The 22,760-nt window shown below is 36.2% G+C and overlaps 1 protein-coding gene across 9 annotated transcripts in view; it reads left to right on the top strand.

Moving 5' to 3' along the window:
* Window positions 1–22,760, top strand: part of SHC3 (SHC adaptor protein 3) — a 73,993-nt gene that overhangs the window by 19,449 nt on the left and 31,784 nt on the right. For 5 of the 9 annotated variants that reach the window (XM_048291025.1, XM_048291024.1, XM_048291022.1 and 2 more), the window contains exons 3-5: window positions 145–229; window positions 1,108–1,272; window positions 16,657–16,727. In XM_048291025.1, coding sequence (XP_048146982.1) covers window positions 1,123–1,272; window positions 16,657–16,727 — 221 coding nt within the window. In that variant the 5' untranslated portion in view covers window positions 145–229; window positions 1,108–1,122. The other 4 variants (XM_048291020.1, XM_048291026.1, XM_048291027.1 and 1 more) reach the window with 4 other exon arrangements.

A 22,760-nucleotide genomic window follows, 5' to 3' on the forward strand; every position in this document is an offset into this window, starting at 1 on the left:
AAAAATGTATATGTTCTTTAGTTCTGCTCATCTGTTCTGAAAGTCTTTAAGGTGCCTGTGTTTTGCTGCAGGGGCAGGAGAGGGGGACTATATGTATGTAAATATTATCCAGATATTTGCTATCTAATTGTGATTTCTTTATAGGTTCACAAATATGTGAGGTGGAAGAACATTTTAGCAGAAGAATAAAGAGTGGTGTTTCATAGAGGCTATTAATTCAGTTTTAAAGGTAATTGCCTTTGGTACTAAAAGGGTGGTGGGAGGGGATAGGAATTAAAGGTTGGGAGGAAGTATCTGTTTGAGAAGATAGGAAAAGGGAATTTGAAAATTGATTGGTGCTAGTGTGCTGTAAGTGGGTGGATGTGGGTTTTTTTTTCTTCTCTCTCCTTTTTTTTTGGCTACAGGAAGTGATTTGCAGTGTTCACAGCCTTTTGTTGAAAAGGGTCCTTCTCATTTGTGTGAGTCATGCTTTTGCTGAGAGCGAGTTGGCAGCTCTAAGCAGGACTGGGATCTCAGTCACAGAAAACTGTTACTTCACCCAACCTTAACAGGGAACCAAAAGAAATTTCTTAAAAATATACTTTTTTTTTTTTGCTTTTCCTTATACTCTTTTCTTTTTTACCCTAAACTCTTGTTATCCATCCGTGTCGTTATGAATTGCCTGCTATGTTAGTACAGGCATCTCCTGCATTGGCATCAGACTTGCCAGAACATATGCAGGAAAGCAGATAGAAGGGCATGCTTCAACGTACCAAGTATAACCGCTTCAGAAATGATTCTGTGACATCTGTTGATGATCTTATTCACAATTTGCCCATGAACAGCAAGGTCTCAGCAGTTGCTACAACTTCACCTTCGTACCTGGTCTCACCAGAGGTTCTCCGCAAGGACCAAGAAGATGGACCCAGCACCCTGTGTACCCTCATCCATAAAGTGTCCCACTTGAAACTCTCTAGCACGGGGAGCCTTTTGGGTATCAAAAACCTCTCCTCTGCAGTAAAGGAGCTTGCTGTCTCCAAATTGCAGGGAAGCTCGAGTGCTTCTAGTTCAGCAGCAGGGGCTTCAGACAACACATGTAACCTTGTCTCTGCCACTTCGTGTTCTCAGCAGGACGTGAGCAAGATGAGTATGGGGAAAAAAGCACGGTCAGAGGAAATGCACCTGGCAAGTGAAGATTGGAATCAAACTAGCAGTTTTGCCAATAAATCCTCTCGAGGATGGCTGCACTCGAGTGAGAAGATCCTGGGACCTGGTGTGACGTACATTGTGAAGGTTGGTCTGTTTTCTTCCATTCTCTGCTTTTATCAATGAAAAATTCTCTGCTGGTTTTGCTGACAGGATAGTCAGGCTGAAAGGATCTCTATTTGAATTTTTTTTTTTTTTTTTTGTGCATAATACATGAAATGTAAATGCAGGAAGGCAGGGTTGGGAAGCTGTGTTAATTTGTAACATTAAAGCAAAACTGCAAATAATGTTCTACAGCTGTGTAAAAATCTTTTTCCTAAGCTAAAAGCTGATTTGGTTTGGGTTTTTTAGCCTTCTTCTGAATTTAGGTTTTCAGTGTTACCTAACATACTGTATATATCTTGGACACGTAGGCTTTCAATATGTCTGGTGCAATATACAGGAGGAAAAAAAGACTTCTTGATGTGAGGAGAACTGTTAATCATGCATGAATTTTTCAGTTTGAAAAACCTCTAAGGGCAAGTGTTTTTTTAAAGTGAAATGATATTTGAAATCTTACAGCCGTAAGGCAGAAAGCACAGTTCTTATTGTGTTTCACAATTAGAAATGATGTTATGGGTAGAGCAGGAAAATGCAGCTTGTTTTACATAATGAGGATTCAGCCACCTTAAATGTTATTGCTCTTTTCAGTTCATTGATACAGCATGTCAAGAGCAGAGGGTCTTAAGTTTACAGGGTAAACTTAATGTTTCCATATGCTTTGAAAATATTTTGAAACCACCTGTTAAAGTAGAGCCTTCAAGATAAGTGTATGTGCAGTGTTTCTGCAGTTAGGTGAGAGTCTGGTTACACCATTCAGCATAGTATCCAGAAAGTGTAAAAATAACATTATTGTCCAGAATTCATTCTCCAGTTGCCATGTTTCATTTGCCAAGAGGCTTTTGTATCTTAAGTGTTAAACTGTTTTGCAGCAGGCTATTAATATTACAGGTCTATTTTTAGTGTTATCTTATTTTTGGTGTAAGAGTCACAGGTGACTTTATTTCAGGATGCTTTAAGACTGAGTGACACCCTTGTTACTTAACTCTCACTGCTTTTTCTCAAGTCTCATTATCAAAAGCAGAGTGCATATTTAACTGTTGGGGGACTAGGAAGCAGTTTTCATTTCTTTGTGTTAGTGGTGATAATAGATTTAGCAGGTGGTGGTAGATTGAGTAAGTTGGCCAATTCAGAGCTCTGTTGAAATTGTACTGTACTGTCTTTTTTACTACTCTGAAATTTACTGGAACTACAAAGGAGTCAGTGCCACCTTTGAAGCCACAAACTGCTGCTCTGTTACTCTTCAAGAAGTGTCTTGATAAAAATAACCCACTGATGCTAGACATAGTGGTGTTGAGACTCTGATGTTCTTTTGCACAGAAATACTCTGGTTAACAGAAGGTCATTACCATTTTCACATTAGCTCAGGGGACTCAACCATTTTACTTTTTATTTTTCTTAGGATATTATAAGCCCAAAAATTACTGTGAGAATACACTGCTGCTGTTTGTTTTACCTGAAGTGATCACTATGAATCAGAACAAACACAGTATTCAATTTCCTAATCTTTTCAGTAGTTGGCCTACTATATGCTAGAGGAAGGTGGTATCTTTGAATTGAAAAGAGAATTAAAGTTATATAGAAGTGGATTAGCATTTAAAGTCATTTACCCATATCTAACAGAGATAGTAGAACAAATATTTAATTAGTGCAATTGATGTTGAGTACGTGAAAGTACACTGTATATATCAGAATTTTCCAAATCAATTAAACAACTTACTTTTAGGTGTTTGTTAATAGTTTATTAGTCATTAAAATGTATGGAATCTAGGTTATTGTTTCCATTAAAAAAATAGGAGGATTAATTTAACTTTGTGGTTTCTGGCATAAGAGTTGCAGAACAGTACTCTAAATGTAAAAACAAAGGTTGAAAATAAATACCCAAATAAGTGGTTAATGAATGAATGAAAATAAACTGGTCTTGATTAATTCCCAATTTGCTTGCTTATTTTGTATCTCAGTTTTCCTTGGCAACTGCAGCATTCATATGGATAAGAATAGAAGTGCAGTTCCCAAACCCTTAAACATTGTTTGCAACCAGGACTTTTATCCATTCAGACTATCAAATCAATACACAGATAATGGATACTGAGGGGTAACATTCTTTGGGTACCTCATGGCTATACTGACTGTTTGGGGGACTCATACCATGTTTAATTAGTACCATATGCCTTGCAGAAAATTCCATATGCCATTTGTTAAAGGAGACAAAAATTAGATTTGTTGTTAACCAGCAAAGCTTTTGTCTTTTTTTTTTTTTGTGCAAATGTGCACTGGGTTACAATTTTCTCATTAATCCACATTTAAGACAGAAAATTAGTCATGGGACAGGGTTAATTGTAACTACTGGGCAGTTTGATAACTCACATTGGAATCTTCTGAAGTAAGAGACACAAAATTCCTACGTGCAATGTATGAAAAATCTGAAACTTCACTGCTGTTCCCACATTTTCACATATTACTCATTTTTAAAATAGGCAGTGTAACTCTGTGCTTAAAAAGGTGTAGGATTATGGTAAACTGTAGCTATATTCTGATCTCCGTGGTCTGCTGCAATGTAATTGTTTTCAACCCTAAAAGTGCTGGCACTTTCTGCATTTTTTCCTCCCAGTGGATTTCATGTTGCATTTTTATATATTATAACATAAAAATTTTCAGAAAACTACCCCAAAAAACATTTTAGTAACAAATTAGACAATGATCATAATCATATTGGGGACATAAGGTGGTCAGGTACTGATATCTTACTTAATGCTATTGCTGGACAGTTTAACAAATAATGAATTAATGAAAAAAAAAATGTTTGCTGTGATGGAAGTCCTTGAAGAGCTCAGCGCTTTCCCTATAGTGGGACTGATTACTACAGGGAGAGATTATACATGTTCATGTTGTCAGAAAAACAAATACATAGAATAAAAAAAGTGTAAAAAACCCAGAGTAATGTAACAACAGTTAAATGTTTCATTGTAATCTGTTGTTTCTGGTGATGAATATCTACTGATGAGTATAATTGGGTAATGCTATAGACATTTTGGAGTTTGTTTCATTTGAATAAGAGCACAACAGTCGAGAGGCAAATGCATTTCTGTCTTCAGGTAACTCATGGCTGGATTTTGTAACAAGTGTCAATGAGTTTAAAATGAAGTTGAAAACTAAAGAAACCAAAAATACTGTCTAATTTTATATACCTATATGAAGTGTGTCTGAAAAAGCCTGTAAGATTTAAAGCCAACACAGTAGTATAGAACAGACCTGGGTAAATCTAGTTTTAAAAGCCAGATAGAAATATAGTATCTGAGAGAGAGGAAGGAAGAACTGTTTCATCCAAAAGAATCACTGCAAGTTAGGCAAATAATATTTCAATTAAAAGGACAGGAAATTATTAATATTATAGCAAAATATTTCAAGAATACAATCCTAACTGAAATTATTTCTTTAACATTTTTAACACTTTCATTCCTTGGGAGGGAATAACAGCAGTTTATATCTGATGTGGAAAACAGACATCATTGTGAAGCTGTTCAAACACATCACCAAGTAAAGGCTTCAGTTCTGCAAACATTCCTGCATGACACTGTTTACGAGAGCATTCTCATTGAAATAATTGAGGCTACCTTTGTACACTGGAAGTTAAGTGTGTGCTTAGGGATGAACTGAATGGCTGTGTCTCTTTAGTGGCTAACCCAAACTGCAAAGCACAGCCTTAAATGGAGCTAACAAAGTGGGAACTGCATCATATGTTGCCTTCCTCTAGAAGACTTCAGGACTCTTTGAAAAAATATTTCTTTTTTTTTTTCCCTTTCTGTTTTAACCAGAATTGATTTACTCTCACTAAAAAAGAGAACTTCACAGCAAGACTTTTTCATATCTCTTTTTGGTTAAATTTATCTTCTTTGTAGAAAAGACTTGTGCAAATTTGTTTGGCTTTCTTTTAATCAGATTTAAATTCAGCTTTTGTCAGTCAAATTAAGGTAGTGCTGTTGGTTAATCACTGATTGTTTGGCATGGCCTGACTAAAAACATACTCAGTAGGATTTAGTGCATGTAATTCTAATAACAAAAAAACATAGTCCCAAAGCATCCTGTTTGTAATGAGGTTTACATGTTTACAAAATGTGTTGTGTGTTTCAGTCATATGGTAATAATAGGATAGAATACTGAGTTTTTACTTCAGAGTCTGCTACCCTCAACCCGGGTACCCAAACAGTGTTAACAAAAACTAATGAAACTGGCTTATCACTGTGAATTTTAAAGCTGCATGCATGCAGATTAGGGGAGAGAGAAGTAAGTGACAAAGACAGCATTGGTTAAGTAAATAATCCCTCCTATTGTTCCATGTTCTTGAGAGATCAGTTAGTATCCTTTCCATTTTCCTTTACTGTTATTTGGACTATGAAAGAATTATATTGCTGCCTGTTGCTCAGTTGAAAACCTTTCTTTTGATCTTCATGGACCTGAACTGCTGTGGGTCTGTTGTACAGCCCAATAACAGGAAGAGAACATTTCTCAGAGAAACTAGATCAGATTCTACGAGCAGAAATCATACCATAGAGTCTTTAATTATAATATTATTCTAATTACATGAATCAAGTACTATTACTGTACATTTGCACACGTTCTGTACAAAGCAAAGCATGTATTGATTTCAGAGTTGAAGGATTCAGCTGTCAACACGAATGTCTGTTCTCCAGTACATTTGGAGTGTTTGCACGGAGTATTTTTGTTTAAAGCAAAAATTATACTCTTGCTAGTTATTTATCCTGCTAGTTATGTATGTCCTACAATTTTAAAATCCCTAAATGAATTTAGCTGGTCAGTGTAGGAGGTAAAATTGCATTCAGGCAGAATTCCTGCTCTGTTTTTCCTTGGGAATTGGATTGTTGATTTTTTTACTCGCCTTCCAACAATGTTTACAGTAAGAATATCATGTGCCCAATGTAAATATTTGCCACTACAAACATAAAGAAAACACACAGATGAATCAAGATCTTCAGGAAAACCCATGCCCTTCTTTGCTGCTGGAGACAAGGCTCTCCTTCGTCCCAGTGGTGGGGTGCTTCTTTCTCCCCTAGCCGAAGAGAAATCTTGTCTCCACTAACACAAAGCTATACTTGTGCTCCAGCCTGGCTTCATTTATAGCTGAAAGTTCAAGTGAATGCACAAAGTATCAATATTAAATTTTCTTGTTTACAATGAGAAAAAGCTCAGATCTGCTTTGGTGTAGTGTCAGAGACAACCAGCCTTCCCAGCTGCTAATGCTCTTTCAAGGTGATTTACTGCCCCATGCGATGAAATAAATTTCGTAGAGGGAGGGGTTCAGTATTTCTTCTCTGCAATTCTGCATAGTCATGCAATATTAATTTCATTTGATGCTATATATTTATGACAAAATGTAATGCAGCTCGACCTTTGTCAGCTGCAGTCAGGTCAGATCTGAGGCAGAGCCTGTCCATTTGTGTTGTGATAGGAATAATGATGGGACTCAGTGCAAGCACAATTTCCAGTAATCCCTTGTTTTCTGGAGGGACTAGGTGCAATTCAGTAAGGATAATCTAGAATGTTTGTTTAATAAGCTAGATATTCCCCTAGGCTTTTCAAACAAATTTTCATAGGGCCAGGTAAGATTTCAGTCTCAAAAGGCTGAATCAGACAATCCAAGTCACAGCTAAAAGTTTAAAGATTGAAAAAAACAGATTTGAAATTAGACAGAAATGGCAACCAGAACCATAAAAAATAGAAGTAGACAGGGTGTAGAGTGACACAAAGAAAATAATGTGAGGTAGACATAAAAAGCTATCTAGGTTGGTTTTTTGGTACAGCATCATCACATTGGATTTACTGATACAAGTATTTTTATCTTTTTTTTTACCTGAGAATAAATCCTGAAATTAGAGACATAAGTTGAACAAATACCTTAAATAACAAGGACCAGACCAAAAGAGAGAGCTTTATCTTAAGATGTTGTCTTAGCTTATTCAGCATCATTTCCATCCTTTGGATATGTTGTTGTACTAAGATGCCTTTATTTCTATTTTTAGCTCTTACTAATTTAGGAATTACACAAGAGAGAGCATGTCTTATGGGGCAGCAACATCCTTCCTGACTGACGTTTGACACTGTTTATCTGTGATAAAGTAATTAAAAGAAGCAGTATTGTCTCTTTTTTTATAGATGAATTGCTTTCATGAACCACAGGACATTTTAGAATCACCTGTAACTTCCCAAGGAATTGGAATGTTTTAGAAACACTGTTTTTGTCACCAACTGTAGGGCCCATGTTTTGTCACCACATGTTGAATGCAGATGCTACCATGTTATTCACTTTTACTAACTTTTTTTTTTGTAAATTAATTGTGTAGAAAAAGTAAGCATCAAGCACTAAGTAACTAGAAACATTGTATGAATGCTCTCTTGCAATATATTTATTTCTGGCAAGGAAAGAAAAGATGGAAAAGATGGAAAGGCAGGGCTGCCTGGTATTGGGCAAAGGCTGGAAGCTGCAGGTGCCAATTCTGAGATGACCCTGGCCTTGGAAGTTTTGGGAGTGGCAGTAAAAAGGGGTCTCAAGTGAGCCTGCTTGGGGCCATTAAGGGCCTGGTGGTACCCCCAGCCTCCCAGAGCTGCTCTGCTTCTTCATAGCCTTTATGCTGCAAGGATACCTTCTAGAGATTTTTCATTATTTAAATCCAGCCTTGGAAATCTCTCCCCGTATCCCTTTTTTCTGCACAGTGGAAGTCATCTTTTGGGGACTCTTACTAAGAACACAAGAAACTATAGCTTCAGCATAGGAGAGTTAAATATTGATAAAGACTCAGAAAAAAGATCTGGTTTAATTGCTGAACTCTTGTGATGAAGACAAGAGGTATGTGTGGCATTCATATAAAAAAGTACTCCCTCTCCCTCCCTGCATGTTTTGGATTTTCAGTTTTAACAGTGACAGGTCCTTCCTACATCACACCTCCAAATGCACAGTTTAGAAAGCAGAACAGTATATGCATTTCAGATACTTAACATGGGTTTGTATTTGGCGTAGTGGAAAAGCACCTGTTAGATCGTCCATCTTGTGAGTCTGTGCTTTAGTGATACTCATCAACAGGAAGTTCTACTTCCTAATGACTCTCTTACTCTCTAATGACTGAGGAAGAACAAGTTCTTTAATAGTTAGATATATTTACAGTGTCCATATTTACAGTTTCAAATGTCTAATATGATTTCCAACTATTGAAGCATATTGTTTTGGCTGCAGAAGCTTTTTTGTGTTTGTGTTAAAGGAATTCTGATGCAGAACATAAGCTGCTGGAACTAATCTGCATGGTGCTTTAAAGGGAAGTATATCTTAGTGGATATTCAAGGTAGCAGCAATAGAGTCTGGAAAGTGTTCACTGAATTAAAGTATGCAGCTGTGAAAATGAAGCAATTCATCTATGCTACTGCAGTGCATAATCTAAGTGGTTCAAACTGCAATAATTGCATTCACTGTTATTATGTGTTTTTAAAATTAAACCTAAAAAGTATAGAACTAAAACTTGTGGGTTTTTTCCCTCAAATATAGTGCTTTTTTAAAGGAAATTTTTGGCCCATACAAAAAATTGAGGCTTAATACCAAATGTGTTTACATTTAAAATAATAGAATAAGTCACTGTCCAGTATGTGAACTTCTGATTCTAACATTTCTGAGGTTTTGCATGCAAGAACAGTTATCTGTAAGATAAGAACATAAGAAATATTGTTCATGCAAAACTACCAATATGGGATTTTTCTGAAATCTTATGAAGGCCTCATTCGTTTAACATGTCTACTACATAAATATTTTTTGGCATGATGTTGGCAATCTTGTTTCACTCACCTGCAAGTAAGAAATAAGAAAAAAGTATTTTATTTGAAGATGTTTTGTTTTCAACCCCATTTGAGATGGAGATTAGAAAATAGTCAGACACAAAATTTGTTTCTCGGTTATGTCTTTCCCCTCACTAGCAAGAATGAGACCTCAGAGTTGACTTACTAAATTGCTTTTCAAGATAAGATAAAATACCTTCTTCTTTTCCTAGCTGAATCATTTGCCTTTTTTAAGGGATTCTGAATCCTTACTGTTGAGTTGATTGTGAGATGCTGCCAGTATGCTTTCATAGGGTAAGACAATTCATAGAAAGTGTTGGCTATTATTTGCCACTTAAGAATTGTTAATCTGAATATATTGAGACATATAACCTGTTTTTTTGCTGTAGAAACCAGTTACTGTGCAAGAGGAAATAGGAAGGTGTTGGCCAGAGTTGGAGGTATTCTTGGGAGAACTGTGTTCTCTCGTCCACTGCTATAGAAGCGAACCACCTGTTTTCAAGAGGAATGCAATTGACTGTCATATCCATCATCATTTCTGCTAGTGTGAAAGCTCTGTTGGTTTACTTGTCTCAGGGAGGATTTTTGTGATGATAAATTTACACTGAACGGTTGAGGCTTATCTGTAGTTGAACCCCAAAGAAGATTTTCTGTTCCGTTTCCACTCAATCAATCCTTACTTAGAGTTTTCTATCTTGATTGGAACATGCATTCTTTAATGAGAAAAAAACCTTTGGGGGAAATATTGATTCACTGTAAAGCTCTGTACATGATTACTGGTATAAAAATTACCAACTGCAAAAGTATGAAAGCACGGAAGAGAGCCTTTCTGTTTTTCATGGCAGCATATGTTTATGACACATTTTTGGTGCCGGATTCTGACAGCGTCTAAATATAGGGCCTTTTCCTCATTCAGAACAAGGCTGCCAGTGTTTCTTTCATGCAGGATTGCTGCTTCCACAACCAGGTATGCTGTTTTGCATATAGCAGGAAAGCACGGGGCAGAGGTACAGACTGAGGGCATTGGCATGTACTGGTAGAGCACAGTCATCAGGTGCCCCCAGAGACCTGCATATGTGTCTGAAGATACGTCTTGCCCCAAGGGGAGGGAAGGGCAAGAGGCTATGGCATGGCTGGGAGAGTAACACCCATGTTAGCTAATATTTTAATATGGTGTTAGGTGATAGTTAAGCAGAGAATTTAAAGACAAATACATTTATATTCCAAACTATTCAAACTTTTTAGAGAAACTGAAATCTCTAGCATCTGACTTAAAACTCTCTGACTACTGCTTATACCAATTTATTTCTCTCTGAATATCTAGTCTTGGTTCTGCCCACAGCTTTTTCTAATATTATAACTTAGTCTACATTAGAAATGTCACAGAACAAATTTTCCATTCCATTCTTCTACTGGAAGTGTCTAGGTAAACTAGCATAAATCTGAATGGTTTTGTGCATGTAGGACCTTCTCCTAACAACACTGCTATCTGCTCAGCTGATGGTAGCCAGCATTTTCAAAGGCTGCCTCTTCTGCCAATCAAAGACTTTGCATTTTCAGCAACACCTGAAGTGAGAGGGTATCCCACAGACTTCTGTGATGCCAGAGTTTGGGTGAAATGTTTGCTGTGATAATGGTAGGACAATGGTTGTCCACCTGCCAGGAAAAGGTTTCCCTGACATTTGACAACACCCTCTTAGCAATGGGAAGCTCTTAAAGTAAAAAAGAAAACAAAGAAGCAAAACCCCACAAAACAAAGAAGCAAAGCCCCAAAAACCAAAGAAACAAACGAAGCCCACAAAAACAAAGAAAAAAGGTTTTTGCACGTTAGAATGCAGGTCTTGCTAATCATTGAGTCCAGAAAGATTGATCAGATTCCCAGATTGTGTCCTAGTTGGGTAGCTGAGCCACATCCTTGGGTTAATTACTAGCATATTATAAGGGGCCTTTACATGTACTTTTCTTCAGTATGAATGCAGTACCTCTATATTTAAAAGGTTTCAAGTGTTGATTCAATCAAATCATATAAATAAAATACATACAACTACACTATGATCTCCCTATGAAGTAAAGAAGGAAATGTATGTTTTGGTAAGCTATCTTCTCTTTTTGTACCCATGTCTTGCTGATTAGCAGAGTTAAGTAATTTTGTGGTGCATGTCTCAGTCAAGCTAGTAAGGTATTCAGGGTAATAAATGTTCATGTAAAGCACAATTAAAAAACTAGAAAGCATTGTGGCACTTACTATTTTTCTTTAATTTAATTTATTTTATTAAAGGGAACACTTTCTGATTGCAGCCCCTTCTTAGGCTTGTCCCTCTTTTTTTAATTATCTTTTAAAATTTGGTTAAAATTTTTTTTAAAGTTTTTAAAAAAAAATTTTTGTGGGTGTTTTTTTCCCTACTTCAGTGGTTTAGAAAGTGGGTTTTGTAAATTCAGTTAAGCTGGGAATTTCATCTGACATGATATCAAAGGGATTGAAGGATTGAGTTTCATATTAATTTGCTAAAGAGAAAAATTCATTTTATAAAATACTTGTCAATCTCGCAGTCTCTGGCTATGCCTTGGGCTGCTTTTGGCTGAGGCTGTTTTTGTGTTGGGGTTTTTTTTTTTCCCTCCCCTTCTCCTTTTCACACATCAATATGGTTATTAAAAATCCTGACTGTATCCACAGTTACATGTGGACAAGCTTACTATCTTGAAATCAAGTTCTGGGCTGTTGCTATTTTTATATTATGGCCTGCTTGTTAGTGTGCATCTGGATTTGAGTCTTAATATGACAGCAAACCTGAAAGTAATTTTTAAGTATTGTGAAACATTGTGGAACTCTCAGTGCACATTTCACAAGCTCCTTTAGCTGTTGATGGTGATACCTGAAATTAGAAGGAACTGTCACTTTGATGCATAAATAAATGCATATTGCAGTAGTAGCAATAGAATCTGAAATAAAAGCTCTTATTTTTAAATAAGGGAGTCCTCAGCCATAGTTAACTAGCACTAGTCAATTCGTACTAACTAACTACTCCTTTACTTCCATGGCATAATGTAATTCTGGATTAGCACTTTGGCTAATGAGAATAAAATGTAAAACAATAAAACCCACAAAACCAAACAAGCAAATTCCCCCACCCCTCAAAAAAAAAAAAAAAAAAAAAAAAAAGAAAAAAGAAAGAAAAGAAAAAAGAAAAAAAAAGAAAAAAGAAAAAAGAAAAGAAAATGTAGGCATATGACTTGAGATCTTGAGATACACATGAGGACCAGAGAACCAGATGTGGCAAGTAAAAGATGCTCACTTTTTCTCTTTTGCACATGACAAATAAAAGCACAGCCTAAGCCCATGGGTGAGAAAACTGCAGTGAATTGCCCAGCTTATGACAAGGTGTTTTATATCTGTTTTCAAAACTTGTATCTCCATACAACACACAGAACTCCAGAAATCACAATCTAATTTTTGAGTCCCCAGGCTATTATCTGCAGCTGTGTAATCTTAGAGCGTACTTGGGATACGTCAATATTTGAAGGCACAGGCTAATTTTTGTCTAACAATGCAAGTGTATGTCTGTTTGGTGATGCAACCATGTTATCTCCTACATGACTTGTACAGGGCAGGTACAAGCTGCAGAGTAGTGAACCACTCAGATCTGATGATGGTTGTCTGGTTACACAGATTAAAACCAGTAAATCTTAATTTACTAAGAGTAACCATGCAGTTTTGATGAGTTAATGCTACTCTGGTAGTTCAGATTCAGAGACTCGGAGTTCTTATTTTGTTTGAGAGTAGCTGATGGGTAGATCTTCATGCTATGTACAAGGCAGACACTCATCTGCTAGACGTGTATGTAGGCTGGACTGCTTCAGTGTTGTATGGAGCTACATCCTGATGCAATAATAGAATAAGTCTTGCTATGTTTTTATAAATGTATTTCTTGCAGTTGTTACTGCTAGCTTCTTGGTCCAACAGTGGAGAATTTCTTCCAGTAACTTGGTATTTTGAAGAGCTTGTTAGGAAGCACCGAACAAGGTTGTTCATATTTCTGGAGCAAAAGGCTTCTCTGACAATGACTATTCTCTTTTTTTCTTTTTTCCTCTTGGCTCCAAGTACACAAATGCACCCAGCCAGCATTCATGTCTGTTTCTGACAAGTGTTGGGAGAACTCAATATCCTCTCTTAGACAGGCTTCAGTAAAAAGTTTTAGTTGCTGAACAAGAATTTTCTGAGCCATAAGGAAGACAGGTACTTTAGGGAGTACAGAAGAAGTCTTCACATATGGGACAAACCAGAAATCTGGGACATATAGCCTTCTCTTACACTAATCTGTCAAAATTGTAACTAGTAAGGATGTTGGAACCACATGGAATGAGAGCTACATAGTCCCACCTGTATGTGGCACTCTGCTTCCTCCAAGGTACTGTTTAGCATGAAAAGTACAAGTTATGAATCTAAAACCTCTGAATGGGAAGGTATTCATTCATGTGAAAGACTTTTTCCTTGGGACATAGTACCTTTCAACGTACACAAGCTGGAAACTCATTCAAATATTAGAAAGTCAACAGAAGGCAGAATGTTTTCTGAGAAATCTTGGAACTAGTAGTCCCAAATCCTCCTACTTCAAGGTGGGCTGCATCTCGATATATTTGGTTCCTGAGCAGTGAGAGGGAGGATGATAGCGGGAGCTCATAAATTTCACAGTGCACAGTAGCTGATTGGTTAGAATATACATTAAGTGCTGGGTGAAGAGGAGCTTTTTTTAGAAGTAGACTGTTTTATAACTATATTTTAAATGTTTCATGGAATGCCTAAAGCAAAAGATAGCATTTCTTTTTAATCAGGGTATTTATTTGTTGAAATAAATGAATAATTTATTTCCTTGCTATCTTGGTTGTATGTCTTCTTTCTGTGGATCCTTGTCAGGATGTACTTCAAATGGATATTTTTAGACAGCAGTGTTGGTCTTGGGGAATAATTGAAGCATAGCAGTAGGTGAGTTATATGTCCCTGTAGTTGGCCTTTGGACCTTTTGAATGTCAATTTTTATAGTAATTTCGTTACTTGAAAACATGCCGTGGTGATTAAGTGTTCACATCTTTTATCCCAGAAAATCAGTTGCCATCTTTGCATTGATCAGTCAGGAAACTGCAATCCTTACTATGTTGTGTTCAGCTGTCTCTGTGATATACATAAAAACAAGTACAGGGTAATTTTTCCATCTGACCTTCCTTCAGTCTGATCTTGTCTCTACTTTTGTTAATGCAGATGAGGTAGTATGACTCAAAGGAGTCTGAATGCACGTCTTCTAAGTATGTTTATGAGTTTTTGTCTACTTATTTGTCCGTTTATTTTGACAGTGACTTGTGTGCACATGTTTTTGTGTATTTATTTGCACGCCTGCATGTACTTGTCAAAATACCTTCCAGAGTTTGCTTCCAAAATGCTGGACCTGGTTCTCAAACTTGTACAATTACTTTGCTTTAAAAGACTTGTGGCAAATATAGGTAAGTGAAGGAACAAGTGCAATCCAAGAGTGTTTTAGTATTGAGAGGTCTAAATTAACAGGTTGATGAAATAATGAAATTTCTTTAACAAAAAAAAATCACAGGGATACCTTTAAATAGTCATACCATTTACAGCATATTTAATTATAAAAGCATTTTGTATGAAATAAATAATTGGCAAAATTAATTTATGAAAGCATCATAGACTAAAACAAAATGACAAGGAAAGAAAACAGGAAAACATTGATCATTGCTGTTTATTGGCATAAGTTAAATGATTTCAGCTGATTATCTCAAGTGATGCTAAAGAATTTAATCTCCAAGAAAATCAAATCACCCTCTGAGATAATTAAAAATAGAGTTAATGGCGTAACTCCCTTCATCAGAGCATGAATATGTTTTAAGTACTGAGGCAGAAGTAGATGTAAAAAAAGGAATTTATTTGTAATAAAATACAAGGATTGTCTAATTTTGCACTCATAGATGACAGTTTGAGAGTATGATTTTTAACTTGAAAGCTCCATGTGCCAGGGTCTCTTTAGACAAGATACTTTTCACTACCATTTTATAAACTTTCAGAAAACATAAATTTGCAGGAGATTTCTAAAATATTCTAGGAAATGAGTCTTGAGATAACCCTTCTCAGAAACTGTGTGCTATAATAATGCAAGTTCAAGCAATTTAACGAATAAGAGTCAGTTGATATTCAAGCTAATTTTATTCAGTATTGTAATGACTTCATAGCCTTTGATAGAAATAAATGAAATAATAATGGATATGTGAAAACAAACTAGATATTTCCTCAGCCTGTAAACAGTTTATGACATACATGCTTCTATGGAAAATATTTTCTGAAATTGTAGATATTATAGTTACTGATGCAGTAATTCTCTAATTAAAAGATTACTTTTTCAGCAAAAATAAAATTCTCAAACAGCCAAAAATTGTGGCCTCACTTGATTTTTGCACCATTTTCATACCCAAATAAATTGCATTATGCAGTGAATATAGAAAAACTGATACAAAACTGATATAAGAGCTGATATAAAAACACAATGGTAGAATAGGGTCATGATCATCATTATTAGGCTCATGATGTAAAGACTCATCCCCAATTCCCTTGACTGTCAAAAGTCAAGTATATGGTTGAATACTTAACCTACACGCAAAGACACTGCCATGGGATATGCCAGTCATGAGGCAGTGTGTACAAAGCCACTATCCAAATACCTGATAAGAGCTTTAGCTCCTGTAGACTTTAGCATATGCAAGTTATGCCCACTTTTGGAAGCAAATCTAGAAGATGCACCTGAGCTTTTCTCACTCCCAGTGATAGATACTGTTGAATTTTAACATCTTTCATGATGGTTCTCCCTTTTTCCCACAGAGATGCAGGGCAGAAATCTGGGTCAAAAAGTCTGGTCTTGTCTTAATATTAGCTAACCTTCATGTCATTCCTTTCTTGAATGACCCTGTTAAAGCCATTTCCCAGCATGGGTTATTAGTATATTGGATTAGCATTTTTCATCTTTTTACTACTATAATAAATGAAAATACTAAATCACATCTATCCCTGAGCTGTTTATTAAGGAATTTGGTTGCTGGTGTTCTTTTCAGCTTTCGCTGTTATAATTTGCCTTTTTTGTTCTAATGAGACTTAGTTCTCTCCCTGTTAAATAAGTTTGTCCTAGATGAATTTCCTTTACCACACTTCTTTTCTCATTAAGATTATTTTTTACTTTGATTATATCTAAAATGGATCAATTAAGACAGAAGAAAACTAAAAAAGCACATCAACACATTTTAAATTGGGTGTATTAAAGTGACTAGGTTAAAAATAAAATTATATGTTGAATGAAATGTGACAAATAAAATAAAATGTTTATGGAACAAATCTGTGACATACAATAGCAAATTTAGACATAGGATAAATCAAATGTAAAAATAATAATTGCACATTGCCTTTTAATGGTTAGTTGCATTTTCTCCCAGAACTCAAGCATAATTATAATACATTTTCCAACTGTTTCTTTTTCCTTACAGTACTTGGGGTGTATAGAAGTCTTACGGTCAATGAGATCTCTTGACTTCAGTACTAGAATGCAGGTTGCAAGGTAAGACTTTGTACAACTATGTTTTTTAAAGTAACTTCTGAATTGTGTCCCCAGAGTGGAAAGGCCAGAAAGATGGCAAAACACACAGTAAAGAATTTTTGGATACAGTAAGTCCGCTTTTCAATTTTGCTTTTACAGGTAAATCCCTTACATGGTATTAATACAGTTTCAACAGGACTTAAAAGATATTTTCTCTTTGGATTTTTGATATGCCAGGAACTACTTTAGAAAATTTTTGCCATTTGTTATGCCAAGTAAGGCACTTATCTGGGTACCAATTTCAGGACATTTAAGCCAGGGAGAATTAGAATATGCTTAAAATCTATGATCTCAAAATTAATCTAGGGAGCTGGTTTGGAGTTTATTTTTATGGGTTTTTATAGTAATTTCTTATGAAAAGTTGTCAGATAACAAACTATCTGCACAAAGGATATAAATGAAAATGTATCACCACGATGATACCAGAGACAAAGCCAGAGAATGTTTCTTTTTCAAACTGTATGTAAGAAACAATAAGCTTGTATTAGATTCCTATGGCAATTCTTTTAAATTCGTTCTGGTATTTTTGTAAGAGCAGTACATAAGTACAACACTAAAGAAGTAGAAGTGTCCATGAATCATTTTTTTCTATGAAGAATATTTTCTGAGAACTATAGGAATGGTGTTTTGCAGGCATTTTCACTTGAAAAGCTGAGTCATTGATTTCAGAGGAATGTAGCACTGATGTCTTCTAGCAACTGGAGACCACTTCTTCGAATTCTGGATTTGAAATGATAAAGAAATACTTTTCAAAGAAACACATATAAAGTGATATGACTGAATACAGTGCTTGAATTTCACCTCTTTGAGGCATCTTACAGTTGACTATAAATAAATCTGTCATAAACCATTTATCATGCCATAAACAGCTAAATATTTCTTTTATTAAATGAGAAAAATCACTTGGTTTTAGGCTTGGATGCAAATCATATGGTCTATATGCATTGACTTTGAGTTACACTTGCATACAGCAGCTTTGAATTGGACTATATAAGTCCTCACAAAAAATTAACCATTAATTTGTCAAGATACTGCACTGAAGAGAGGCGTAGAAGCAAAAGGACAGGTAAATGACAGAATCCTGTTTTTCAAGCATTGCAGACTATGGAGGCATTTGATAATTTTACTACTGTACTTTTTAAAACGTAGCATGTACATTTCTGATGTATTTCAGCAGTGACCTTTGAAAATTATTTCATATCTAAAGCAGACTTGTAGTTCCAATGCAGGTGGTACATTTATGTTTACCACTTGGAAGTTCAGTGATACTGGCTTATGAAACAGTTGTGATAATTATTGGTTTGTTTTCTATATCTGGAAGTGAATTAATCTTTATTTTTCTGCACAGTTTCCTTCACTGTATGCTTTCATTGGAATAGTGTTGTACTTTTCTCATTATCTAGTTTAAAGGCACTACTCGGACATGAATGCATAAGCATATTTGGTGATCTGAAGCAATATGGTCTACACAAACTAAATATCTTTGCCTTGTAGTTCCTCCAATAAAAAACCAAAAATCTTCTTGGCTTTTACTGTGAAACAAATTTGGCATTACATTTTTTTTCTGTTGAAGTTATAGCATATTTCACTACATGAAATCATTTTGTTATCCCATGTTCCTGTAATTATATCCAGAGCAAAGTATTTTTTTTTTCAAGCAGAAAGCCATATCTTCCTGTTTTGCTTTTTTATTTTTCATTCATGATTTTCTGTTTACCATGAAACAATGAAATCTCATCATTTATGTAATGTAGTTCCTGATCTAAGATATTTAGGTTTTTAGGTAGCTTTTGAATCAGGACCTAGCATCTTAATCTGCATTTCATTAATTCATCTGGCTCTAGAAATCCCCTTGTCATGTCCTAGGTTTTCAGTACTCACATGCTTTGTCATGTAGTATTTAATGTACAAGCCTATTGTTTATTAAGAAAATATTATTAAGAAATTGCTAAAATTTACACATGCTAATTAACTTTCTGGTGTGTATTAAGAAACATAACATAGGCCTCAAGGTATGTCCTGAATTAATAAGGCTGATGTTCTGATATTACAGGCACCAATTCCCTCTTAAGAAGACAGCTGGCACCAAGTGGCCTGTGCAGACCTTTGATTACAAATAAAATAAAAGCACCTGAAAGTTACATTTATATCTATTGCATCATACATGTATTTTTAGGTACGTCCATTGCTGACTTCTCTGCAGCTTTCCAGCAGTAAAAAAACCTGTCCTGGTAGCCTGATGGCTTCTGATGTGGTGTGGCCAAGGCTTAGGTCTGTAGTGTTAGCTGTGACTACATCAGGCAAGGAGCCTCGGTCCACAGCTGCAGTAAAAGCTTCTCTGTGTAAACTTCTCTGTGCTGTTTCCTCTAACCAGAGAAACAGGTGTCACAGCAGCTGCGATCCCTTTCTGACCTGCAACTTTATAAATTGATCCTACTGCATGCATCACACCTGTTTGATCTGTTATTTTTTCGAGACCTTTCAAGACCAGTCTTAGAAGAAAGTGATCTGTCTTGTTCTAACTTCTGGCATTATGCAGTATTTACTAAGTATGATTAAAAAACAGAAAAAATGAGTCAAGTTTCTTGATTTAGTGTGGAAGCCTGGATGCATTTCTTCCTAATAAGTAGACATCATATTTGACACATACAAAGCACTTACTCCCTTTCTAGCACTGTGTCGCATGCCTACCCCTGCCTCCTTTTTCAACCTTACTTTTTCTCCATGTTGCAGAGCTTAAACATAGGAAGTCAGTTATTAGGAATCCTAAATTTGCTTTTTTTCTGCCTTCTAGTTACTGCACATGTCCTTTTATGTCTCTGTCAGCTTTGAGGATGAACAAATCCCCAAAGTAAAATAAGCAGCATCAATTCCTAGAAGAAAAAGCTTGTGAAACTCAGTAATGGGAGGGTAAGACATGTAGTCTTTGGCTCTGCTTGAAAACTCTGGGTATTATTTTAGACAAACTGTTAGTCCCAGTCACAGACAACTCTGTGATTAAATGAATTAGTGCTTGTAAATGGCACTTAAATTGTTGAGTGAGCACTTAGAAATTACTTAAAAATCGGACTGAGATTTCCACTTATCTGGTGAATTAGAGATAAGAAATTCATGGGAAAAGGTTGTGTAGATAATTTGAATGGCTTTGAAAATCACAGCTGTTATAATGCATTAGGAAAGTATATACATCAGTGTGCATGCATGGACGTATCTGACAAATGAAGAACTTTGGCTTCAATTTCAGGACCTGCATCAAAGCCCCAGAGTAAATAGTTTTGTCAGCAGTCTTTCCTTCCTTATAGCTGTCCTGTGAAATATCAACTTGTGCCATCTAATGCTGTCTTACCTATCCTATCCTGTAACTTGTGTTTGTTTTGCCTTTTCACTTTTTGTACATTAAAATGTTAAAACTTACAGTAATGCATTTATCTTCATGTGAGAGCAGTGAGCAAACACTTTACTTGGCATGCTCTTCATCAGATCTGAGTAACCTTGGTGGTGCCTTGCACTGCTATTACTGTCCTAATTTTGAGTTTGAGGAAAAATGAACAGTTATTTACAATTTCTAACAGTTTTTTGCCTTTATCATTCCACATTTGAAGTCACAATGTTCTCTCACTACAGGAGAAATAGAGGAACTAGATTAATCACTTGTATTGCATTTATTCTTTCCTGTAATGAATGTAATGTCATGTGAATTCTTGAGCAAATAAATGGATGCGCCAGACGACGGTCAGCCGTTACACATAATGATAAATGAAAGCCAGCTAAATCCACGTGTTGCATCTTTAATTACCCAGTGATAATTCTTGTAACACATGTGAAGTCAAGATGACTTTCTTGGGCAGCAAGACAAACAAAAGCATTTAATTTTCAACATAGTGGAGGAACAGGAGGACTAGCACGAGACTACTGAGCTAACTGCTGGTGGCAAGTGGTTAAAGTTCATCCGAAACCTACCATCATCGTCATAGAAAGGGGCCACTCTTAAGCTTCTGTGGCCAGGCCCTTTGTGCCTTTCAGCTTTTTATAAAAAAAAAAAGTTAAAAATCAGGTAAAATTCTTTTGCAACATGTGCAGTGTTTGCAGTTCATGTAAAATGTTTGTATGCTTATTGTTAAATGTGCTGTAGAATAATGAGTCCTCACTTTTGTGTTGTAAGCATGAGTGACTTACGCACTTGTTGGAATTCGATGTTGCATGCACTGTTTGTTGTACATCCAGGTCTGAACTACAAGGATGCATGTTCATTGGCATTTAATTGAGTGCCATCAATTTATTGCATGCAGCATCATAAAGTCACACCTCCCCATGCTGAGTAAAACATATGTTGCATGCTGTTTTAATAGCAATAGGTCAGAGGACTGAAATGCCTCATATCAGCAGTGGACCCAAATCCAAACTCTGATCTCAGTCGTCTCCATTAACTGTATTGGGATGGACAGTTTGAAAAATATTCTGCTCCAAATATGGGGCCTGAACTTTATTAATAAAATTATTAAAACAAATTCATTTGTGCCAATATCCCTGGAGACGAGATGGTGGAAATCCAAAGTTTAGAGCTGTATTTGTGTCCAATGCTAAACAATATGAATGAGTTCAGTTGATGTACTGTTTCACCTGTATCTGTATTGTTTGCAGAAATTAATTGCCAGCAAGCATTACTGAAAAAAGGGTGGAAGACATTGAAAGGAAGAATGTTTCTCCTGTGATTTTTGAATGCAGATAGGTAATCTGTTATCTGCAGTGAATTCTGTATTTGGTATCCTCCTTAACATGCTGTGTTGCTTGAAGGTGAGTGTGTTTTCTCTCTGCCTTCTTCCATGTGAGCTCTGGATGTGGGGTGGTGCTTGGAGGATGGCAGAACACATAGACCTTTTGCAGTTTGCATACACAGCTGTATGCAGGACAAGGTGTGCCCAGTTAGTTCAGAGTTAAAGCTGTGGGAAGCATGGGGTGCTGGCCGCTGCTCAGTTCACCAGGAAGCAGGAGTCTCAAAAGTGGATGGAGACAGCCTTATAGTTCATACAGCGCACCTCTGAGTGGGGCAGTGACAGCTATAGTGCCTGGTAGTTTGAGAATAATTTATATTTGCTAGTTAAGCTGTTATTAGCACAGCAATGGGGTAGAATAAATAGGGTTTTGTGTGCCTAAGACTGGAATCTTTCATTTTCAATGTAGTATTAGTGTGGAAATTGTTACCTAGTATTTGGAATTATGGAATAATATGGTAATACAAAGCCAGAGTGGGAGCAATTAATTGATCTCCCCCACTCCATTTGCCTTTGTAAGAAAACAAAGAGCCTCTTGGGGGATGGGGAAAGTGGAAAGTTGAAAGCCAAATAGTCAGGGAAGCTGTTAGGGATATAGCTGTATCCTGGACTTTCAGAAAGATGATGACTCCACATGAGTCTGCAGAGGCAGGACCTGAAGCAGAGTGGCCTTAACATGTTTTAAATGCAAACTGCAGTACAAAGCTAACAAATCACAGAAACCTGGAAACCGAGACACTCTCATGTTCTGCTAATAACACCTAGCAGCTTGATTTCACAAAGAATCGATGGCATAAGGAATTTGTGTGTTGTTCGCATGACATGTCCAGTCACACCAGAGAGTTCATCAACACTGAATAGTCCTTTTTGGCAAACACAGCTCAGATATTTATAAAGTATCATCTGTCTTATACAGAGCTTTTGTAAGATACCTGTCTCCAAAGTCCTGCTTTGGATGTGAAGCCAGTTAGGCATTAGAGAAAAATATTTGTTAGACTAAATGTTTTCACTTTTCTTTTGTAAAGTTTCTTGTGTCTGCCTTTGAAGTATCTGCTAATGTCTACTCTTTGAGAGAGAAAATACTTTAGTGAATGATCTGAGGCTGGACCCAGTTTGGAGATTACTATGATCCTAGCAACGGATTTAGCAACAGAAAACAGTTTTAATTTCTCTCTCTCCATTTCTCTGGCCAGGACTATGATAAATAGCTAGAGACCAGGCT

The sequence above is a fragment of the Corvus hawaiiensis genome, chromosome Z, assembly GCF_020740725.1.
Source record: "Corvus hawaiiensis isolate bCorHaw1 chromosome Z, bCorHaw1.pri.cur, whole genome shotgun sequence".
In the NCBI taxonomy this organism is placed as follows: Eukaryota; Metazoa; Chordata; class Aves; order Passeriformes; family Corvidae; genus Corvus; species Corvus hawaiiensis.